Consider the following 17,769-nt stretch of genomic DNA (forward strand, 5'->3'; position numbering starts at 1 on the left):
CAATACAAACCATCATACAGGACGTAGGGCATTACGCATATTGCGGCCTGAACCTGTCTAAATCCTGTGTTGTCTGCACCTTCGAGTTTCCTGATCTCGGCGCATCCCAACCTAAAACCTACCACCTTGGGTATACCCCTCGGTGGGCGGCCGGATAAAATCCGACAGTATGTTCTCGCCCTCATCAGCCACGCATTGAGGTGCTGCGGTGCCACCTACCTCAATGTTTGACTCCTCAAATTCTTCATCAATATTTTCATCCCCCGGAGCAGCTTCAATATTTATCAAAGGGTTCTGGTGCACACTGACAAGAAGTACCAATGGCCACTGCCAATGACTTGCATTTTGCAGATAAGTTAACCAGTCCTTGTTGCTTACAAGTGGCATCAACTCCCAGATCAAAGCGTGAGTGGTACGATTTATGACGCACTGAACACTCACAGTGTGTGTTTTCTGATTAATTCTTAATCCCCTCATTAACCAGGTGCATAGGGATTCAAAGGTCCTCTCGTGCGGTCTAGTAATTCCTCTGACCGCACAGTTGAATTCACTTAAATCTACCCCATTCGGCCCATAAATCACATTTCCTTCTCCGTAATATATACTGAAAATACCCTTCTCGGAAGACATATCTGTCAATCATTAATAAACTAGTTATACTACATATTAATACACAACGACGACCCTAAGTTTCAGTGATTCTCAGATTATATTTTACAGATTCTAAACTATTCAGAATATAAATTATACTAAAAATAAATGAAAATACTAAAAACTATTCAAAACATAACTACTCTAAGAAATATTTCCTAGATTATAGTTATTTTCAAGTAATTATACGGCTAGAATGAGAATATACCTCCAAATCGACGTGTGAACAGGGCTTCACCGCTTCCTCTTCTCTCTTCCTCTCCTCTCTTTCTTTTTTTTTCTTCTGATTTTTGCTGGATAAAATAAAATTTTTGGGACAGATTGGGGCTTATATAGTCGGGGGGACCTCCCACGCGACCAAAGGGCGCTGGATGGGCGGGAGGTCCCCGGCCCCACGCCTCCCGCCCGATTAGCGGGTGGGAGGTACCCATTTTTCAAAATATTCCCACTCGGCACTCCTTTTCCTAATTTTATTTTTTTATCTTTTTTAAAAAAAACCTCCATAGTTTCGGGCCTCGCGTGGATCAGTGGTAAGAGGCCAAGCCCCACCAGCCCACGAGCTCCGCTGCCGCCAAGGCAGGCAACCAGCCGAGCAAGCGTCGAGGGACCGTACATGTGGCCCCCACACGTCGGGGAAAAGGACGCCACGGTCCCCGGGCGTGCTGCCCCGTCCCCGCCTAGGACTAGGAGAAAACAGCCGTCTCCCGCCCCCGGTTCCGCTCCGCTCCGCTCCCCCTCCCAACGCCGGCGAGCACCGACAAGCCGAGGCCAGCTCCGATGGCGGCGGCAGCGGCGAAGCGGCTCCGCGTACCCACTCGCCGCGGCTACCCCTCGCCGGCGCTTTCCACGGCGGCGCCGCGGTCACCGCGAGGTCGGTTGCGCTCCAGCCGTTCGACGGAATGCCGCTGCTGGACGGGGTTGTTTGGCTGCTGACTGCTGCTTCGTTTGGATTGCACGTGCTTTTCTTTCTTTTTTTGAACAGATCCGCGCGCGCTGTGCACGCTCTCCACCACGCTGCGGTCCGGCGCCGGCGAGGACGAGATCGAGCGCATCCGCCGCGAGTTCGAGGACGCCAAGCGCAACTACCTCAGCATCCCCGCCGCCATCAAGGACATGCCCAAGATGAACCCGCAAGGTCCGGTCCGGTGGGGCTTCCACGTTCCTGTCGATTTGCCGTTGCTCTTGAGCGCCAAAGGTCGATTTTCCTCAGACTTTAACATTCCTGGGGGTTGCCGGGTTGGGTCTCCGCTTTTCAGGCATCTACGTGAACAAGAACGTCAAGCTGGATGACCTGCACGTCTACGGCTTCGACTACGACTACACGCTCTCGCACTACTCCGAGCACTTGCAGTGCCTCATCTACGATCTCGCCAAGAAGCACCTGGTCAATGAGGTTTGGTTGCTCTCTTTATTGGGCGAGGGCGGCACTGATGGCGGATGGTGTGCTTATTGTTTCTGAGCGAGGGTGACACGTTTTCTGCAGTTGAAATATCCAGAGAGCTGCTTGAAGTACGAGTATGACCGCTCTTTTCCTGTCAGGGGCCTTTACTATGACAGACTCAAAGGGTGCCTTCTCAAGCTTGATTTCTTTGGTTCTATTGAACCAGACGGTTGCTTCTTTGGGCGGAGGAAGGTAAGGCACTCACTACAATACTACATTGTTCTTTTTCATATTCCCTCAAATGGTGCATTCTTGAGCTGCTTTTCATACTATATTTAGAAGTTTGTTAATTCTTGATGTTATTTGCTTTCTGCGTTACTTATCTTTGGGATATCCGTACATTAATATGTAGGTTCTCACGAGTGATCATTATGTTTGTGATTGGTTGCCGTGTACTTGTTGACTGTTGAACTCAGACTTTGGCCAATTTATTTAGGTAAATGTCAACGCTGAACATAGATTAGGCGTGTTGACTGTTCTAGAGAATTTATGTACTATTTTTATGCTTGTTCTTTGCCTTCTCCTACAATAATTACATTATGCAAACTATGTACATTGACAGCCTATGAATACAATTTCTTATCACAATGCTTGTTAATCAGCTGAGTTTGAGTGAGATAAAAGAGCTCTACGGCACGCGGCATATTGGCAGAGACCAAGCTCTCCAACTTGTTGGGCTGATGGATGTCTTCTGTTTTAGCGAGGTACTTTTGAATTAATCAGAGCCTTAGTTCCATTCCCTTCTTTCTACACTGCCTCTATTTACTTACAGAATAGTAAACTATCAGTGCCTTATAGATATGTCATGTCAACTAGAGCACCATATTATCACCCAGTTTGGTTAATGCTTTGTTGATAGGTTAATTATACTTGATCAGTTCAGTATTAACAGATATTCTGTGTGTATCTGATCATCCTTCAAGGGCATTTAGCTGTGCATGTGGTTCTGACCTAGCACATGTGGAGCAATATTTTGCACTTGTAGACGAGATGTAGTATGCCGTATATTAATAATTAGTGTTATTATGCACTTAATGTAGTATCATGTTCTGTGTTTAGTTGAAGTAATTGCTGGGACATCAGATCGTGCATCTAAACAGGCGTTTCCATAGTACTTTCTAACTATGAGATGTTCCCTCCTTCACAGGCATGTCTCCTTGCTGATATTGTTCAACACTTTATAGATGCCAAACTGGAGTTTGATGCCTCTTATGTATATGAGGATGTAAATCAATCGATTCAGCATGTCCACAGAAGTGGTTTAATTCACAGGCAAATTCTTTCTGAGCCCCAGAAATTTCTGATAAAAAAAGTAGGTGGCACTGCTTTTGCTGATTTTCTATGTCTGAAGTTTCAAAAATCAATGATATAACCTGATTCTGCTTCTTGTCTTCTGGCATTCTTTCGGACATGTAACTCTAAGACTGTTGCCTCATCTGTGACCTGCAGAGCCAGGTGTTCCGTTTCTTAAAGATGCTAAGAGAGAAAGGAAAAAAGCTGTTTCTTCTTACCAATTCACCTTTCTATTTCGTGGATGGAGGGATGCGTTATTTGCTGGAGGTTCTTGCTAAATTTAAATCGGCTTTTATGTTTTGTCCATGCTGTTTAGCATTCAAAAGCAAGATTTTAAGGCAAAATAGATTTCTATCTGATCGATGACTAACAGATATATTTTTATATGACCTTTGTTTTACTTTCTGAGATCTGACATGAGCTCCTACCTTTTATTTTTTTTGGGCTATTTTTTTGTTGAGAATGTGAAATCATATTTTAACTGATCACATGCAACTCTTTGCACTGCCTCGTCATATTTTTGATACTAAAAGTGAATATTTTGCATATACATGACACAACCTTCCTTTGTTTCTAGCTTTCAGTAAGAGTTTGCTGTATTCTACTTAGGCTATTTCTTGTCTAATAGTATAGGGGATACAGTTGTGCCGTGCAAGCAACATTCTTTTTATATTAGTTTTGTGTATTTTTGGTAATGTTCTAGACAAGTACTGTATTCCAAATAGAAAAGTATCATGTCAGTATATATGGCCAGTTGTTTTTGCTCACTCATAATTCTCCACTTGACTTTCACAATTTGGTTGGGCAGGACCAGCATTTTGATGGAAATTCCTGGAGGGAACTCTTTGATGTTGTGATTGCGCAGGCAAATAAACCAACTTTCTATAACTCAGACCACCCGTTCAGGTCCTGTGGAACATCTATATGTTACTAAAGAAAAAAGATTAATCTTGCATCCTTCTTACTAAGATATGGTTGTTCATATTTTTTTTCCTTTTGCACTGATTCATTTGAGGGTCTGTTGCTAAACTTTGAATACTAGATGAAAGTAAGTTTTCATATGTACAGATGCATAAGGGCCTGGATCTATATTGCCTCCAGATATTGCTTTCTAATTCTGCACTATTATGTCTACTCTAGTTCTGGATTGCTAACTATATTTGCTGGTTGCTTACAGGGTGTATGACACTCAAAAGGACACCTTAGCTTTTACTGCAGTCGACAAGTTTCTGCCAGATCAAGTATACTACCACGGCTGTTTGAAATCATTTCTGCAGATCACAAAGTGGAGAGGTCCAGAGGTTGGTTATTCGGAGCGTAAAGAAGTACCAATTTCTTTATGTTTTCTCAATTTTTTCTTTTCTGTCTGAGTGATACAACTTTCACCCTTTTTTCTCCTGAAATCTGCTACAATAATTTTCATGTTAAATGTAGTTGATATTACTGTTTCGTGATGGAAGCTAGCAGTCACGTATTTGCAACACCTTGCGCTCATCAGCTGCGTGTTTATTATGTTTCTTGCTCATCACTTTATCCTGGTATAGTATACTTGAATAACCCACAGGTTTTTTTCTCGAACACGCAGGAGATCTGCGTAGTTTTGTATTAAGAGAAAAGAGAGTACAACGAACCTAATACAGGGGCAAATGCATCACCTCATTAACTGAGGATTTAGAGGGTTGCAAAGACAGAGGCAAATGCATCACCTCATTAACTGAGGATTTAGAGGGTTGCAAAGATAGAACAATATGACCTGAATAACAACCTAGGTCAAACAGCTTAACTAAGACATAAGACCACTAAGACCTCTAGCATCATCCAAATACCAGAGGTGAACCTCTTCTTTCAAATAATAACCCACATACTAAAGATATAACTTTGGAAGGTCTTCACTTGCACTAAAATATGCACTGCCACAGTATAAATTTAAGATTTTTTTTCAGAATGTTTCATCTCGGATCTTTTTTGGCTATGTATTAGGTGATATACTTTGGTGATCATCTTTTGAGCGACTTGAGAGGACCTTCAAAAGCTGGTTGGCGAACAGCTGCTGTAATTCGAGAACTTGAGGTAGATGCTTCTCTTTTTTACTTGAGATTTTCTTGAGAACATGTCAGACATAGTTGCATGAAATTCAAGCACAGTCAAAAAAAAATTGAAAGGAAAAGCACAGTCAAGTTTAATTTTCATATTTCACCTATTGACTACAATGTCTCATCTAAGGTTGCCTTGATCCTATTGGAGTGTTGGTATCTAAGAAGTTTTGAGCTGAGAAAGATCAGTAAAGGAAAAAATGTAACGAAATGTTCAGAAAGTGACCTCTTACGCTATCTTGATCTCAAATCTGTTTGATATGCTGCATAGGCTCCTAAATAACATGAACAAGCTTCTACTTATTCTTTTAAGACCTGAATGGTTCTCTTATTATAGGTTTGTCTTGACTGTATCTGACAGTCTCACGCTATTTTGTCGTACAAGACACATGATTATATTGAGACTATTATGTTTTATACCATATTACAATGATCCATGCTTTGTGAACTGCAGGATGAAATAGAAATACAGAACGGTGATAGCTACCGGTTCCAACAGGTGTGTACTATATCATCTGCTTCTTGTGTTTGTGTATGTTACTTGATTTTATGTTCTCCTTGGCCCTTAAGCTCTGTCTGGCTTTCAAAAGTAATTCTTTTGAACAAAACCGTGCCCAGCCAAATTTGTAACGAATATTGTGACTCTAACAATGGAATTGAGAGAAGGAAACTACCATGGTGGAACAGCTTGAAACTCGACCTGCGGGGGGTAAGACAGCCCCCGGGCATTTTTGCTAAGAAGAAGACCTTCTCATGCAGGTCAAGAAAACCCCCGAACCCCTGCCCCACCCTTACACCGTAGCCCATGTGAGACGACCAACGACCTGGGCCGGGCCTTAGACCTGTGCTTTGGTGTGGGACAGATGAGGGATTTTTTTTAGCCCCAGCCTGAAATTCGTTCCCACCGGGAGTCGAACCCAGGACCTGAGGAGTGCTACTAGAGCCACCTAACCAATTCAGCTAGAAGCCCGTTCGCTGGAACAGCTTGAAAAGGCTGACTGTGTTGAAGTGGGATTTGGTTCAGGTGACTCACTCAAGCTGTAGGCACTTTTGCAGCTGCTATTGCTTTGTGAAGGGCAGTGGAGTCCTGGCACACATGATCTGAAACATGACACAGGGATGATCAGTTGTATCACAAATTGATGGCATTTACTTTTTAGTTGCCATATATGATCTTTATTCCTCTACCACATATGCTGTTTGCTAGTCCCTGATTTTCCATCCACATGGATGCTTATCAATTTACAGAACTATATGTTGCATTGCAGGCAAAATTGAGTATAATCCATGATCTACTTGGGAAAGTCCATGCAACCGTGGTTAGCACTGAGAAAGGTCAAGTTTACAGAGCATTGCTTGATGAATTGAATGCAGAAAGACGACAATGCCGATCTGGGATGCGAGATCTGTTCAATAGCTCTTTTGGCGCAACTTTTCTTACAGATACAGGAAGGGAATCATCATTTGCCTATCACATTCACCAATATGCAGATATTTACACAAGCAAGCTCGAGAACTTCTTATCATATGCCCCTGAATCTTGGCTTCATCCACCTCATGACATAAAGATCATGCCACACAACGCGAAGGTAGTTTAAATCCTCGTATCATAATCTAATTTAACCTGTTAAGTTCATTCCAATTACTGCTTCCTAGAAACTCAAGGTATAGTTAGCTGGTTTGCATTACTCTTCTAAGGGAAACAAGCTAGAAATTCCATCGAAACTGAGCACTGGTTGTCCAATAATAGTCTCCATTATGATAGTTTTCGTGATTTTTTTGGGGGAACAAATGCTGATATTTCAAAATATTGAGTTGGAATAATGATTTTGGACATTCTATGTTGTAGGTCCCAGCAAGCCTGTTCAGTACCTCCTAGTTCATTCTACCTTTTCTGGTTGGAGAAGGTAGTACCCATTATGGTTTCTGTGTGAGACCACGTGACAGGACTGTGGACTGCTAGTGCCTTAGCTTGGGTTAGGAATAAAGCACCGGAGATGCATCAGTCCAGCAGACAAAGCAGCAAGTTAGCAGTCATTCTCCTGGTTTGCCATGAAAATGCAGCCATGTGAGTAGGCGACTCTTTTGCCTTATGAGGAAGCTTCTATCTGCCGCTCAAAAAAGAAAAAAGAAGAAAGAAAAGAAGAAAAAGAAGCTTCTGTCTGAGAAGCCTGCTTCTTTTTGTTCGACTTCTATGGGTATTCTTAATAGTAAAGATGAACCCGATACCCTAACAATCTGTATGACTGTCAAGTGTCAATAAGAGTTACATGCAACCTATCTTGTCTTCCAGTTTACTTCCCATCGAGCAGAAAAATATTTTGAGTTTGGAGGAACATTCTACGGTAAATTATCAAACATCTATTTGTTCTTGTTTGCTATAGGAATGCCGTCTTGATTTCCGTTCTTTCTGATCCCGGAGACTGGCTGGAGTTCCAGTTCTTGCTTGCGTGATCGTGAAGATCTGACATCACAAGAGTAACATCCATTAGGGGAATAAAAGCAAACAATCCAGCACAGATTTCTGGTAAATGAATAGCAACAGAAACTTGTGATAACAGGATCAGTGAATAACGGTGTTTACCTTTGACGAAAACTTGATCTGTTTGCGCCAGAAGGGACCGCAACTGCAGGTGCGCAGCAATGTCCAACGTCCTCAGATTGTGATGGTGAAGCACACCTCTTTTTTTTCCCAGAAGAACAAGCAAAAACGAAGTAGAAAGTGATTAAGAAAAAAAGGTCAAAACGATGGTTGTGCAGACCCTGCTTCCAAATTCCAGAGAGAGATACACTCACATTCCAATGGGATGGTGTCTGCTCCGGTGTGCACCTTTCATCGTTGACCCGACCCCTTCGCTTAACCTTCAGAGCTTTCATGCATTTGAAGAGGAAGCACAAGAGAGCGACGCCAAGCCATAGCATTGTCAGGATCTCAGTTACTATCACCCATTCAAGCACTGAAAGTATAGTAGCACAGATCAAAGATGCGTTCCATATTATATGGGTCATAAACTGTAAATCACCAACATAGGAAAGCGAAAACAATAACCAGAATATTATGATCTTCCTTACTTACAGTTATCTATTTTATCTATTGTTGAGGTCTTATTATGTTTTGTTTTGATTTTGACGAGACGAACTGTCTTTGTAGCGGACAGTGGCATCCCCATCATCTGTGAACAGTCAGGGTAGCATCCATAGTTTCCCAGGTCGTCTACAGTGATGGATAAGGTTGTTCCATTGCTTGAACCCTGCAAGAGAAACAACATCTCAAACTTTACTCTGCATATATCAGAAAGTGAAGAAACAACATTTTCCTATCCAATTTTTGGGGTCAAGTAGCTACTTAATCAGTCGCCAATCATCCCGCTAAAGAAAATCATGCAAGGAATGGATATTCGTGAAAATCATGCAAGAAAATCAGCTGCAATGATCCAAGAGGATTGAAGATTTACTTGGTAATGCAGCTGCTGCATCGCATTGTTGCACTCCTGGACCATCCCACGGAACCTAACGGCAGTTCCTTTCAGCACAAAGTGATTCTCAATGTTCACATATGTCTGAATCGGCTGCCAATAACTAACGCCTTCGGTCTTCACCTCCACACTGGGAATGGTACTGGATGGCAACCTCAGCGTCAACGTTCCCTCACACACTTCTAGGGAGAGCACTAGCGAAAAAATAGACTTGTTCCCTGTGAAACAGGTAAACGCTATCAGTTTAGAAATAGTATAGTTTTTTTCTAACGATGCATAAAACAGGAGCATATACTACTTCAACTAAGAAAATGGATCCCTCATTCAACATCAACAAGTATAATACATATAAAGTACCAGGGAAACTGCGAAGATCAGGATCATAAATGGAAAATTGGAATGTATCCCTGCTCTTGTTGTAGATTTGATGTCCATTGCTTGATTCGTTCCCAGCCAAGAAAATTGATGGTGGAGCTAGTATCACAGGACGGTCATTGATTGGTTCAACGTGTATCGGGAACTGAGCGTCTTCTACACCATCTCTGTTCATGGAGCGTAGCGCTACAACATCATCTCCACAGAAGTCTTCGTTTCTGCACATGGTGATATGATTATTATAAGCGAAAGATTTGCAAGATTCTTGTAGAATATCAGGGCTTGTACAAGACTAGGGAGAGTCAGATTCTTGATTAATACCGTACCCAAGGTACTGCAAAAATTGTAGAGCTCTATTTATCGCTTCTATTGTTCCTTGGAATATCAGGTCTTTGCCAGTTCTACCACCTTTGCTGACTGAAAGTACATCAGCTGACGACTGTTGAAGCTTCATTGGCGATAGAGCAAGGAACACATTTCCAGACTGCGCGTTCACTGTTATAGATATATTTTCTGTTGTATCTGAATACGCTATTTTGATCCCTCGAAATCCACTGCCAAAAACATATCCATATTTGATTAGTTTAGAACCCGAATAGAAGAGGCTAAAACTTTAGCTTAGATAAAAACAATAAACTAAATACAAGTATGTAGTACTTTGGTAGAAAGCAGCATGGATTACCCGAATTGTGGGCCGATGGTATCTTCAGTAACATGCAACTTCTGCGGTAAAGATATGAACTGAGGTGGTCTGCAGATGACAGATATGAAAACTGTTGCCGTGACGACGTTGTTATTATCATCTGATATTGTGTATGCGAACGAGTCATTCCCAAAGAATCCATCAAAAGGCGTGTAACGATACATGTGGTTGAACTGCAGGACTGATCCATGAAATGGCTTCAGAGAAAAGGAAAATTTGTCATTTGTGAAGTCACGAGAAAATAAAGTTACTTGGAAATTTCGTAGTACATAATTATTCATGTTATTTGAAATCAGCTTTATGCTGAACATTTGCAATAAAGACCGGGCTGTGTGCATTGCCAAGCTGTTGGCCTGTAGCTAGAGACTGGGCTGTGTGCATCACCAAGAAAAAGAACTTACATATTTGTCCGGTAAAAGCACTCAATAGCAATATTGTAAATTCAATTTGGTTGCAATAGAATATTTTTTTGCCACAAGTTCCTTTCTTTCTGTAGCAGCATGTAGTAAGGATCGTTGAACTATTACATTGCAAAAGCTCAGTTTAGATGGTTAGCATGTGTAGCTGCAAGGATTGATGGCAGTTTTACCAAAGTGAAGAGACTATCACTATGAGGTGGAGAAACTAAGAAATGCATATTTCACAGCATAAACTTACAGAAGATGAGTTAGCTATTTCAGCTTTACTTCCTGCAATGTGGTCATTTGATAGTACATCGAAGTAAACTGATCCATCCTCCCATACTGAAACATTATCATTTTTAACATCTGAAAAGTATTGATCTGCAAAGAGATACAGCTCATCAGAGTTATTCAACAAACAAGCAGAGAAATTGGGAATGCTCAATATGTTTCAATATATAACAACAAAAGTTATTCTCTACCAACTAGAGCTTAAGAGCATATCTCATCTGACCAATATCTTCTCTTTTTGTATTAAACTGACTAAAAAGTTACCTGGAAAAACTTCGACTTGGAATGGACATGGAGCTATATCCTTATCCTCAAATCGAACACATATGCCATATGAACCAATTTGATTTATCACATAACGAGCAGTATATGATCCATCTCTGTTGTCGACAAATTCTTTTCCAAAGATACTTGTAGATGTTAGCTGAAATCGCACTTTTGACTCTAAAGATAACACCGGATTCATGAATGAGTCAACAAGTCGAACATCAACTTCATTTTCAACTGACATTCTGACTCTTGGGTCAAACTTGACAACACTTGATAAAGCAATATTGATTGCACCTAGAAAAAGGGAAGGTTATGGTATGGGAAGTTAAGAGGATCTGTCATTGGGAGTTCATAAAAGTTACTAATTATTTCAATTGTCAATTGGGTTGACATTTCACTTGAGTATAACCCACTCAATTCCTCATATTATACTAACTGCATGAGAAATGGCACCAGCATATCAAATTCATGCATTATATGAATGTGAAATGAATGATGAAAAAAGACGCGCGCGAAAGTTAACCAAACCTGGTACAACTGTCATGGAATATGGATCTCCACCATTTAGCACTATGTTCCCACAGAGTACCCAAATTTCATATTCCCCGGCAATTTGAGGAGTATATGCAACATTGAATTGACTTGCTCGCACAGTTGAGCTTCCACCGATGATCTAGTAACATGATAATGAATTTCAGTGATCATGCGACTTATCTGTAGCAAATTAGGCAGGCGAAAAGGATACTTACATCCGGATGGCCAGCAGGTTCTGTCTCTGTAGGAAAAAAAGAATTTTCAGATTAACAGAAGGCTAAACTGCTAAATGAATATACAGCATTACCATGTGATATTATTGGGTCTGCATAAGCCGTGCCCTTTTTTGCCAAAATCTTCACTTGCAACCTTGAGGTTTCGACTGGAGAAGGGTTGTTGTACTCATCCTCCAAGTAAACAGCAAAGGATGATGCTGAACCAACGACAGAATGTGCCAAACCAGAACCATTTGCAAAGCTGTTTGATCCATTGCAGTATCCTGAAAGAAGCAACATGTCAGAATCAGCTCCATGATCAGGAATTAAGCATCTTGAGTAATAGTAAATTAAAGAAAATACTCTTAAAACTAAAGAGTATATATAGCTGCGTACCTACAAAAACATCAAACTTGTACCCCGTGTTGGAAACTCTTCGGTTCCGCTGAGTATCAAAAACTGTGAGCGCAAACTCTCCAGACTGTACAACATTAAAGGATATGAGCTGAACTCCAGCAGCTACCGCTTCCATCATGAGGTTAACTGGGATGGACAAATCTGAGGCTGTGTCAACAACTTGAGCATCAAACGGATGAATCTCTGGGACAATATTCCCAAATGAGTCCTTCTGATATATGAATAACTCCAGCTTGGAAAATATCTGCAAAGTATTGGTTCCATGCTTCCAGCTGCATGTGCTTTTTTCGATGTCAAGGACACCTGAAATATGACCAAATGGATAGTATCTGACGAAACACATCAAGATGCACTTTTTTGGAAGCAGACATGATAATAAGATGCTAAATAGAATTATCCGGTCGCTGCATCAACATGGAGCTATGTATTTTGAGTATTCAAGTCGTAGATATTATTCTTTAACCTGGATTCACTGTCAGCGTCAGAGGCGAGTCACGTAGCTCCCTGTTATCCCCATAAACATGCACCAGGAAGACCCCGGCAACATTTGACACAAACTCGAGGCCGATGCGTCCTTCCTGAATCCATCCATTGTAATGGAAATACAGCAACTCCACGGCTGACCCGTTGGCGTAGGAGCCCGACACCCTGAAGTAGTCAGGCATGTCGTCCCCGCGCGCGATGCCGTTGCCGAAGGCGTCCCTGGGGAAGACGGACACGAACGCCCTCGACCCCGCGACGACGCGCGCGTCGTCGAACGTCCATGCCGCCCGGGACGCGGACGGGTGCACGCCGGCCGCGGCGACCTTGAACTCGAGCATCGACTCGCCGATGCTGAACCGCTCCTCGGCCACGAGCGCGAAGAAGTCCCCGGCGCGCAGGGGCACGAAGGTGATCCTCCAGGAGTTGGGGTCGTCGCGGCGCGCGACGACGTCGGTGATGTAGGTGCTGTTGCCTTTCTTGCCCTTCACCGACATCCAGAAGGACAGCGACGCGCGCAGGGTGGGGTCGTCCGAGAGGTCGAGCGCCCTGATCGTGATCACCGCGGTGTCGCCGGCGGTGAACGTCCACTTGCCGTCGAGCCAGTCGAAGAGGAAGGCCGGCACGAGGCCTTGCTGCGCCACAGAGGACGTCAGCAGCGAAATGCAGAGGAGAAGAGAAGGCGCCAGGGCTGAGCGCCGCGAGATCGCGGCGGGGTTGGCCATGACTCCTTTGATCCCCGCCGGGACGACGAGGTAGGTCTGCGTGCGTAGTGTTGCCGGAGGCGGCCGAGAAGAGTAGCGGCGGGCGGGCGGTTGTTCAGAACTAAGAAATAGAGTGCGTCGGAAGTGGAACCGCAAAGTTATCCTACTGTTACAGTCGCCGCTGCAGCGTGCAGAGGCTGCAAGGGAGGCGGTTTCATTGCAAAATTTTGCGATGGGGAAACAGAAGCTGCGCCTGCAGACATACGTTTTTGAAAAGAAAACTACTGCAAGATCGAGAAGTTGATTGGACTTCGCTTAGCATCAACTCATCAAGCCTTGGATGGTTAACAGTGAGCACGCATGGTTTTTACAACCATATAATTCGTCACGCAGATTTATTGTACGGATACATACAGTCACAGAGAACAGAAAACACACCGGCTGGCAATGCAAACGATTGTCCATGGTCTTATTTGCCGTGCCCAGAACCGTACCCGTATCCGTGTCCCTCGCCGTAGCCTGAGCCTAAACCATCTCCATATCCGCTTCCTGAACCCTCGCCGTATCCTTCACCGTATCCGGATCCTTGGCCGGCCCCATGACCCGAGCCATAGCCCTCGCCATAGCCGGATCCGGATCCTTGGCCAGAGCCTTGGCCGCGACCAGAGCCGTAACCTTCGCCATAGCCCAATCCTTGACTGGAGCCACTTCCTTGACCATGACCTTCACCATACCCTGAACCTTGTCCATGGCCCGAGCCATGACCTTCACCGTACCCGGATCCTTGGCCTTGGCCCTCACCTGCACCTTGCCCTTGACTATAACCAGACCCTGATCCCGCACCAGAGCCAGCACCGGATCCTGCACCGGATCCCGCTGATGAGCCTGAACCTGAAGCAGCACCAGAGCCCGCACCGGATCCTGCTGATGAGCCTGCACCTGAAGCAGCACCGGACCCGGAACCAGCGGCCGAGCCTGAACCTGATCCTGACCCGGACGCCGAGCCAGAACCCGATCCCGACCCGGATGCGGAGCCGGAGCCGGAGCCACTGAGACCACCACCTATGCCGAGATTAATCCCAGTCCCAATCCCAATGCCTCCACCTCCACCTCCACCACCACCAATGTCGATGCCTAGGTCCTTCCGAGGAATGCGACCCTCGGACGTGAGAACAAGGGCAGCTAGCACGGCGATGCCGAGAAAAACGGACATGGTTTGAGGGCGAGACATCCTGGGATAGCCTCTAGGAGGAAGCTATAGATGAACACTGCACCTGTGGTTTTGGGTTGCTACTTGATTCAAATATGTAGTGTGCATGCTCATGGGCTTGGGATGGAGTGGCATTTATAGGATCCATATAGCTCACAGAAGCGGAGCTGCGCAAATAGTGGTTGGCTCATTGGTGGCTGGAACTTGTGGTGTTGTGGCCATTGGACGGCTGGATTTTGCTTCCAGTGGTGGTGGGTCTTGTCGAGGGTAGTGGAGCAAGGGCGGTGCAAAGCAAGGGTGGTACCACTGGAGTGACACGTTTCAATTCCCATGCATGCTACGAGAAGGAATGCAATCGTCACTGCATTGTACAGTGACGTGGTTTTGACTTGAGTATGTAGTAGGTATTCCTGGTGGGACATACAGGCCACACTGGAAAGATTCAGTTTTAGCTAATGGACGCACATGTATGACTAGTGGAAGCTTGCTTGTATGCCTTATCAAGCTAGCGCTAGTCCTGTTCTTCTCCCTACTTTGTGCTATCAACCTCAGCGTTGACGACGCCTCGGATTGACATTCCTTCTCAGTTGACATTGTAATTTTCAAGTTGTTAGCAAGGCAACATACTCACAGCCACATATACAGGCGTACCTGCAGAGGGTTATCAACTCACTGTTCTAAACACTAGAGAAACATATGCTTCTTGGCTATGGGCCATGGCCAAAATAATATCATCTAAAGCAATACAAACCACCACACAGGACGTAGCGCATTACGCTCTCGGTGGCCCGTACCTGTATAAAGTTTCGTGTTCCTTGCACCTTCGAGTTCCTGATCTCGGCGACACCCCACCTACAACCTACCACCTCGGGGGTATCCCTCGATGGGCTTGGAGGTTAAACACCGACAATTACGACATGCATACTATAGTAAAATTAACAATACTATATGTTTTCAAGAAAAATTTAACACGATATAACATTATCTTCTCATGGATTGATTTTACACTTTTGCACTTACAATGGCTTCAAAAGTTTCGAAGGTTTGACCACACACATGGATGATGGATCCGTGGCAACCTACATTTTAGCAACGTGGAACAAAGTATTAAACATGCATGTTTCACTTGATAGCAAATAATGTATTTGAACATAACTTCAGGGGAAGAGAACAAAACCCATCCGTTCATGAATATATATATATATATATATATATATATATATATATATATATATATATATATATATATATATATATATATATATATATATATATATATATATATATAGCCAAAAGGTATACAAGTGTAAAACATTAACGGCTATATATATACGAGTCTCTATAGCCAATCTTATGCATATGTCCTTAGCTAACTATCCAGATGTTTATTGAAGAGGCAGGTCTTCAAGGTAACATGTACACATATCAGTGGTGTTCTTGTCCACTTTGAGATCCTACACTAGATCTTGCACTAGACCCGGAACTTGATCCTGCACCGGACCTAGAGTAGTGCGACCCAGCATTGGAGCCTGAACTAGAACCTGCGGAAGACGAGGTACTTGAACTACTTGCAGACCCTGAACCTGAACTACCGTTACCACTACCAACACTGCCTAATCCAATACCAACTCCGGCACCGAGTCCAATCCCAAGGCCCCCTCCAGAGCCCGAGCCTGAACCCGAACCAGAAGCCGAGGCTGATCCAGAACCGGATCCCGAGCCTGAAGAGCCGCCAGATGCCGACGCGGAGCCTGATCCAGAGCCTGAACCTGAGCCACCGGCACCTCCTAAACCTATACCAACTCCAACGCCAAGCCCAAGGCCCAGACCCCCCGACCCTGATCCAGACTCTGACCCTGATCCCGAGCTACCAGAGCCAGACGAAGAAGTTGAACCAGAACCGGAGCCGGAGCCAGAACCCCCGGCACCTACGCCGATCCCGATCCCGATCCCGATCCCAATGCCATTCCCGAGGTTGATGCCGAGGTCCTTCCGAGCAGCACGGCGGCTCTCACCCACCGCCGGCGCCAGCAACGACGCGGCGACCACCAGAAGCACAATTCCTAGCGGGAGGGCCTTCGTGCAGACCATCGCGCGCGTCTTGTTGTTGTTGATCGATCTGTATACTGCGTAGAAACAGCGTTGTTATGTGCGATCGACATACAGATGCAAACTTTGGCAGCGCCATGGGAATTTATAGTTGGATTTCGATCAGGATCAGGGCCTCCAAGCGTCTTAGCGATAAGGTCTTTCCTGAGTGGTGTGGTAGAATCGCTCGCGTGCTTGCCTCCGTCCGTACATGTGGCTTGCTCCGAGGGCCTCCGTCCGCCGGGCGTGCTCGCGCGGCCATCCATGGTGTGAAGTGGGCGGCCAGTCTGCTCGCTGCCGGCGAGCCGCTATTGGTAGAGCTTGACGACACGTTTGGCTGCCCTTTGAAACTTGTGGGATGTGTGTATCGATGGCATCGCTAGTGCGCGGGAAATAAAGCTGGAGATTGGGAGACAATGGCCAGCGCTTACCAACCGTTAAGCAAATAGTGTGGTGGTGCAACGACAAGCTGATGACTCCTGTCGATGTAAACGGATAGATACTCGTGCGTGTTCCTTTTCGTCATTTGGTTCATACTTTGAGACTTTCTCGCTCCCTGGATCATCCCTGCACTTTGTGTTTAGTCAGCGCTGCTGCTGTCAAATCTACAGTTATTTGCCTTGGAACTCTCCCTAACCGTATACTCATTTTTAACTACATTTATTTTTAACAAGAAACCTATAACATCTTTTATGTAGGCCCGTGGAACGTACGTATTGGTTCAGATTCTGGAAACTATTGCAAAAGAGGTGGAAAGGGACAATATTACTCAATTTATCTAATATATTGGGGAACCTATAACATCTTTTGTATTTGTAAAATCAGTGGATACATGTGTTGAGTCTCTGAGAGCATCTCTATCAGATCCATGTTACTCAATTTATCTAATATATTGGGGAAGCTCGTGTAAAAATAGTACTCTAGCAGATTCCATTTATAATTTCTCATTTCGAACAAATTAATAAGCCACCCCAACCCTCCAAAAATAGAGGGGGAGTTGGATTGGGATGAGATTATTAAGTAACTAAAAAAAAGTTCTCTAATATCAGTAAAATAAATATGATCCCATTAGCTAGTTATTGGGTAAGATTTATTAGGGAAAGCTAGGTATGCTGGTGGACTTGATT

General features: G+C 44.2%; 3 protein-coding genes across 3 annotated transcripts; 1 reads left to right on the forward strand and 2 right to left on the reverse strand.

The window, feature by feature from the left end:
- Positions 1 to 1,274: 1,274 nt before the first annotated feature.
- LOC112883285 (5'-nucleotidase domain-containing protein DDB_G0275467) lies at positions 1,275 to 7,756 on the forward strand. Its single transcript, XM_025948567.1, has 13 exons — positions 1,275 to 1,522; positions 1,634 to 1,786; positions 1,908 to 2,044; positions 2,135 to 2,284; positions 2,695 to 2,796; positions 3,240 to 3,404; positions 3,542 to 3,652; positions 4,194 to 4,291; positions 4,563 to 4,686; positions 5,366 to 5,455; positions 5,933 to 5,977; positions 6,747 to 7,067; positions 7,328 to 7,756. Exons 1-13 carry the CDS (start codon positions 1,429 to 1,431, stop codon positions 7,355 to 7,357), a joined length of 1,620 nt encoding a protein of 539 aa, XP_025804352.1. The 5' UTR covers positions 1,275 to 1,428; the 3' UTR covers positions 7,358 to 7,756.
- On the reverse strand, positions 7,657 to 13,365 carry LOC112881087 (protein GAMETE EXPRESSED 2). Its single transcript, XM_025945792.1, has 15 exons — positions 12,624 to 13,365; positions 12,140 to 12,463; positions 11,836 to 12,027; positions 11,744 to 11,769; positions 11,523 to 11,667; positions 10,989 to 11,288; positions 10,690 to 10,814; positions 10,012 to 10,229; positions 9,656 to 9,883; positions 9,312 to 9,547; positions 8,934 to 9,172; positions 8,555 to 8,729; positions 8,275 to 8,435; positions 8,063 to 8,160; positions 7,657 to 7,942 (listed from the first exon to the last, which is right to left on the reverse strand). The coding sequence occupies exons 1-15, from the start codon at positions 13,363 to 13,365 to the stop codon at positions 7,840 to 7,842; spliced, it is 3,312 nt and encodes a 1,103-aa protein (XP_025801577.1). The 3' UTR covers positions 7,657 to 7,839.
- Positions 13,366 to 13,644: 279 nt separating this feature from the next.
- Positions 13,645 to 16,722, reverse strand: LOC112882222 (fibroin heavy chain-like). The gene is made up of 2 exons (XM_025947231.1): positions 16,180 to 16,722; positions 13,645 to 14,406 (listed from the first exon to the last, which is right to left on the reverse strand). Exons 1-2 carry the CDS (start codon positions 16,643 to 16,645, stop codon positions 13,814 to 13,816), a joined length of 1,059 nt encoding a protein of 352 aa, XP_025803016.1. The 5' UTR covers positions 16,646 to 16,722; the 3' UTR covers positions 13,645 to 13,813.
- Between the last annotated feature and the right edge of the window lie 1,047 nt (positions 16,723 to 17,769).

This window comes from Panicum hallii, chromosome 2 (genome assembly GCF_002211085.1).
Source record: "Panicum hallii strain FIL2 chromosome 2, PHallii_v3.1, whole genome shotgun sequence".
Lineage (NCBI taxonomy): Eukaryota > Viridiplantae > Streptophyta > Magnoliopsida > Poales > Poaceae > Panicum > Panicum hallii.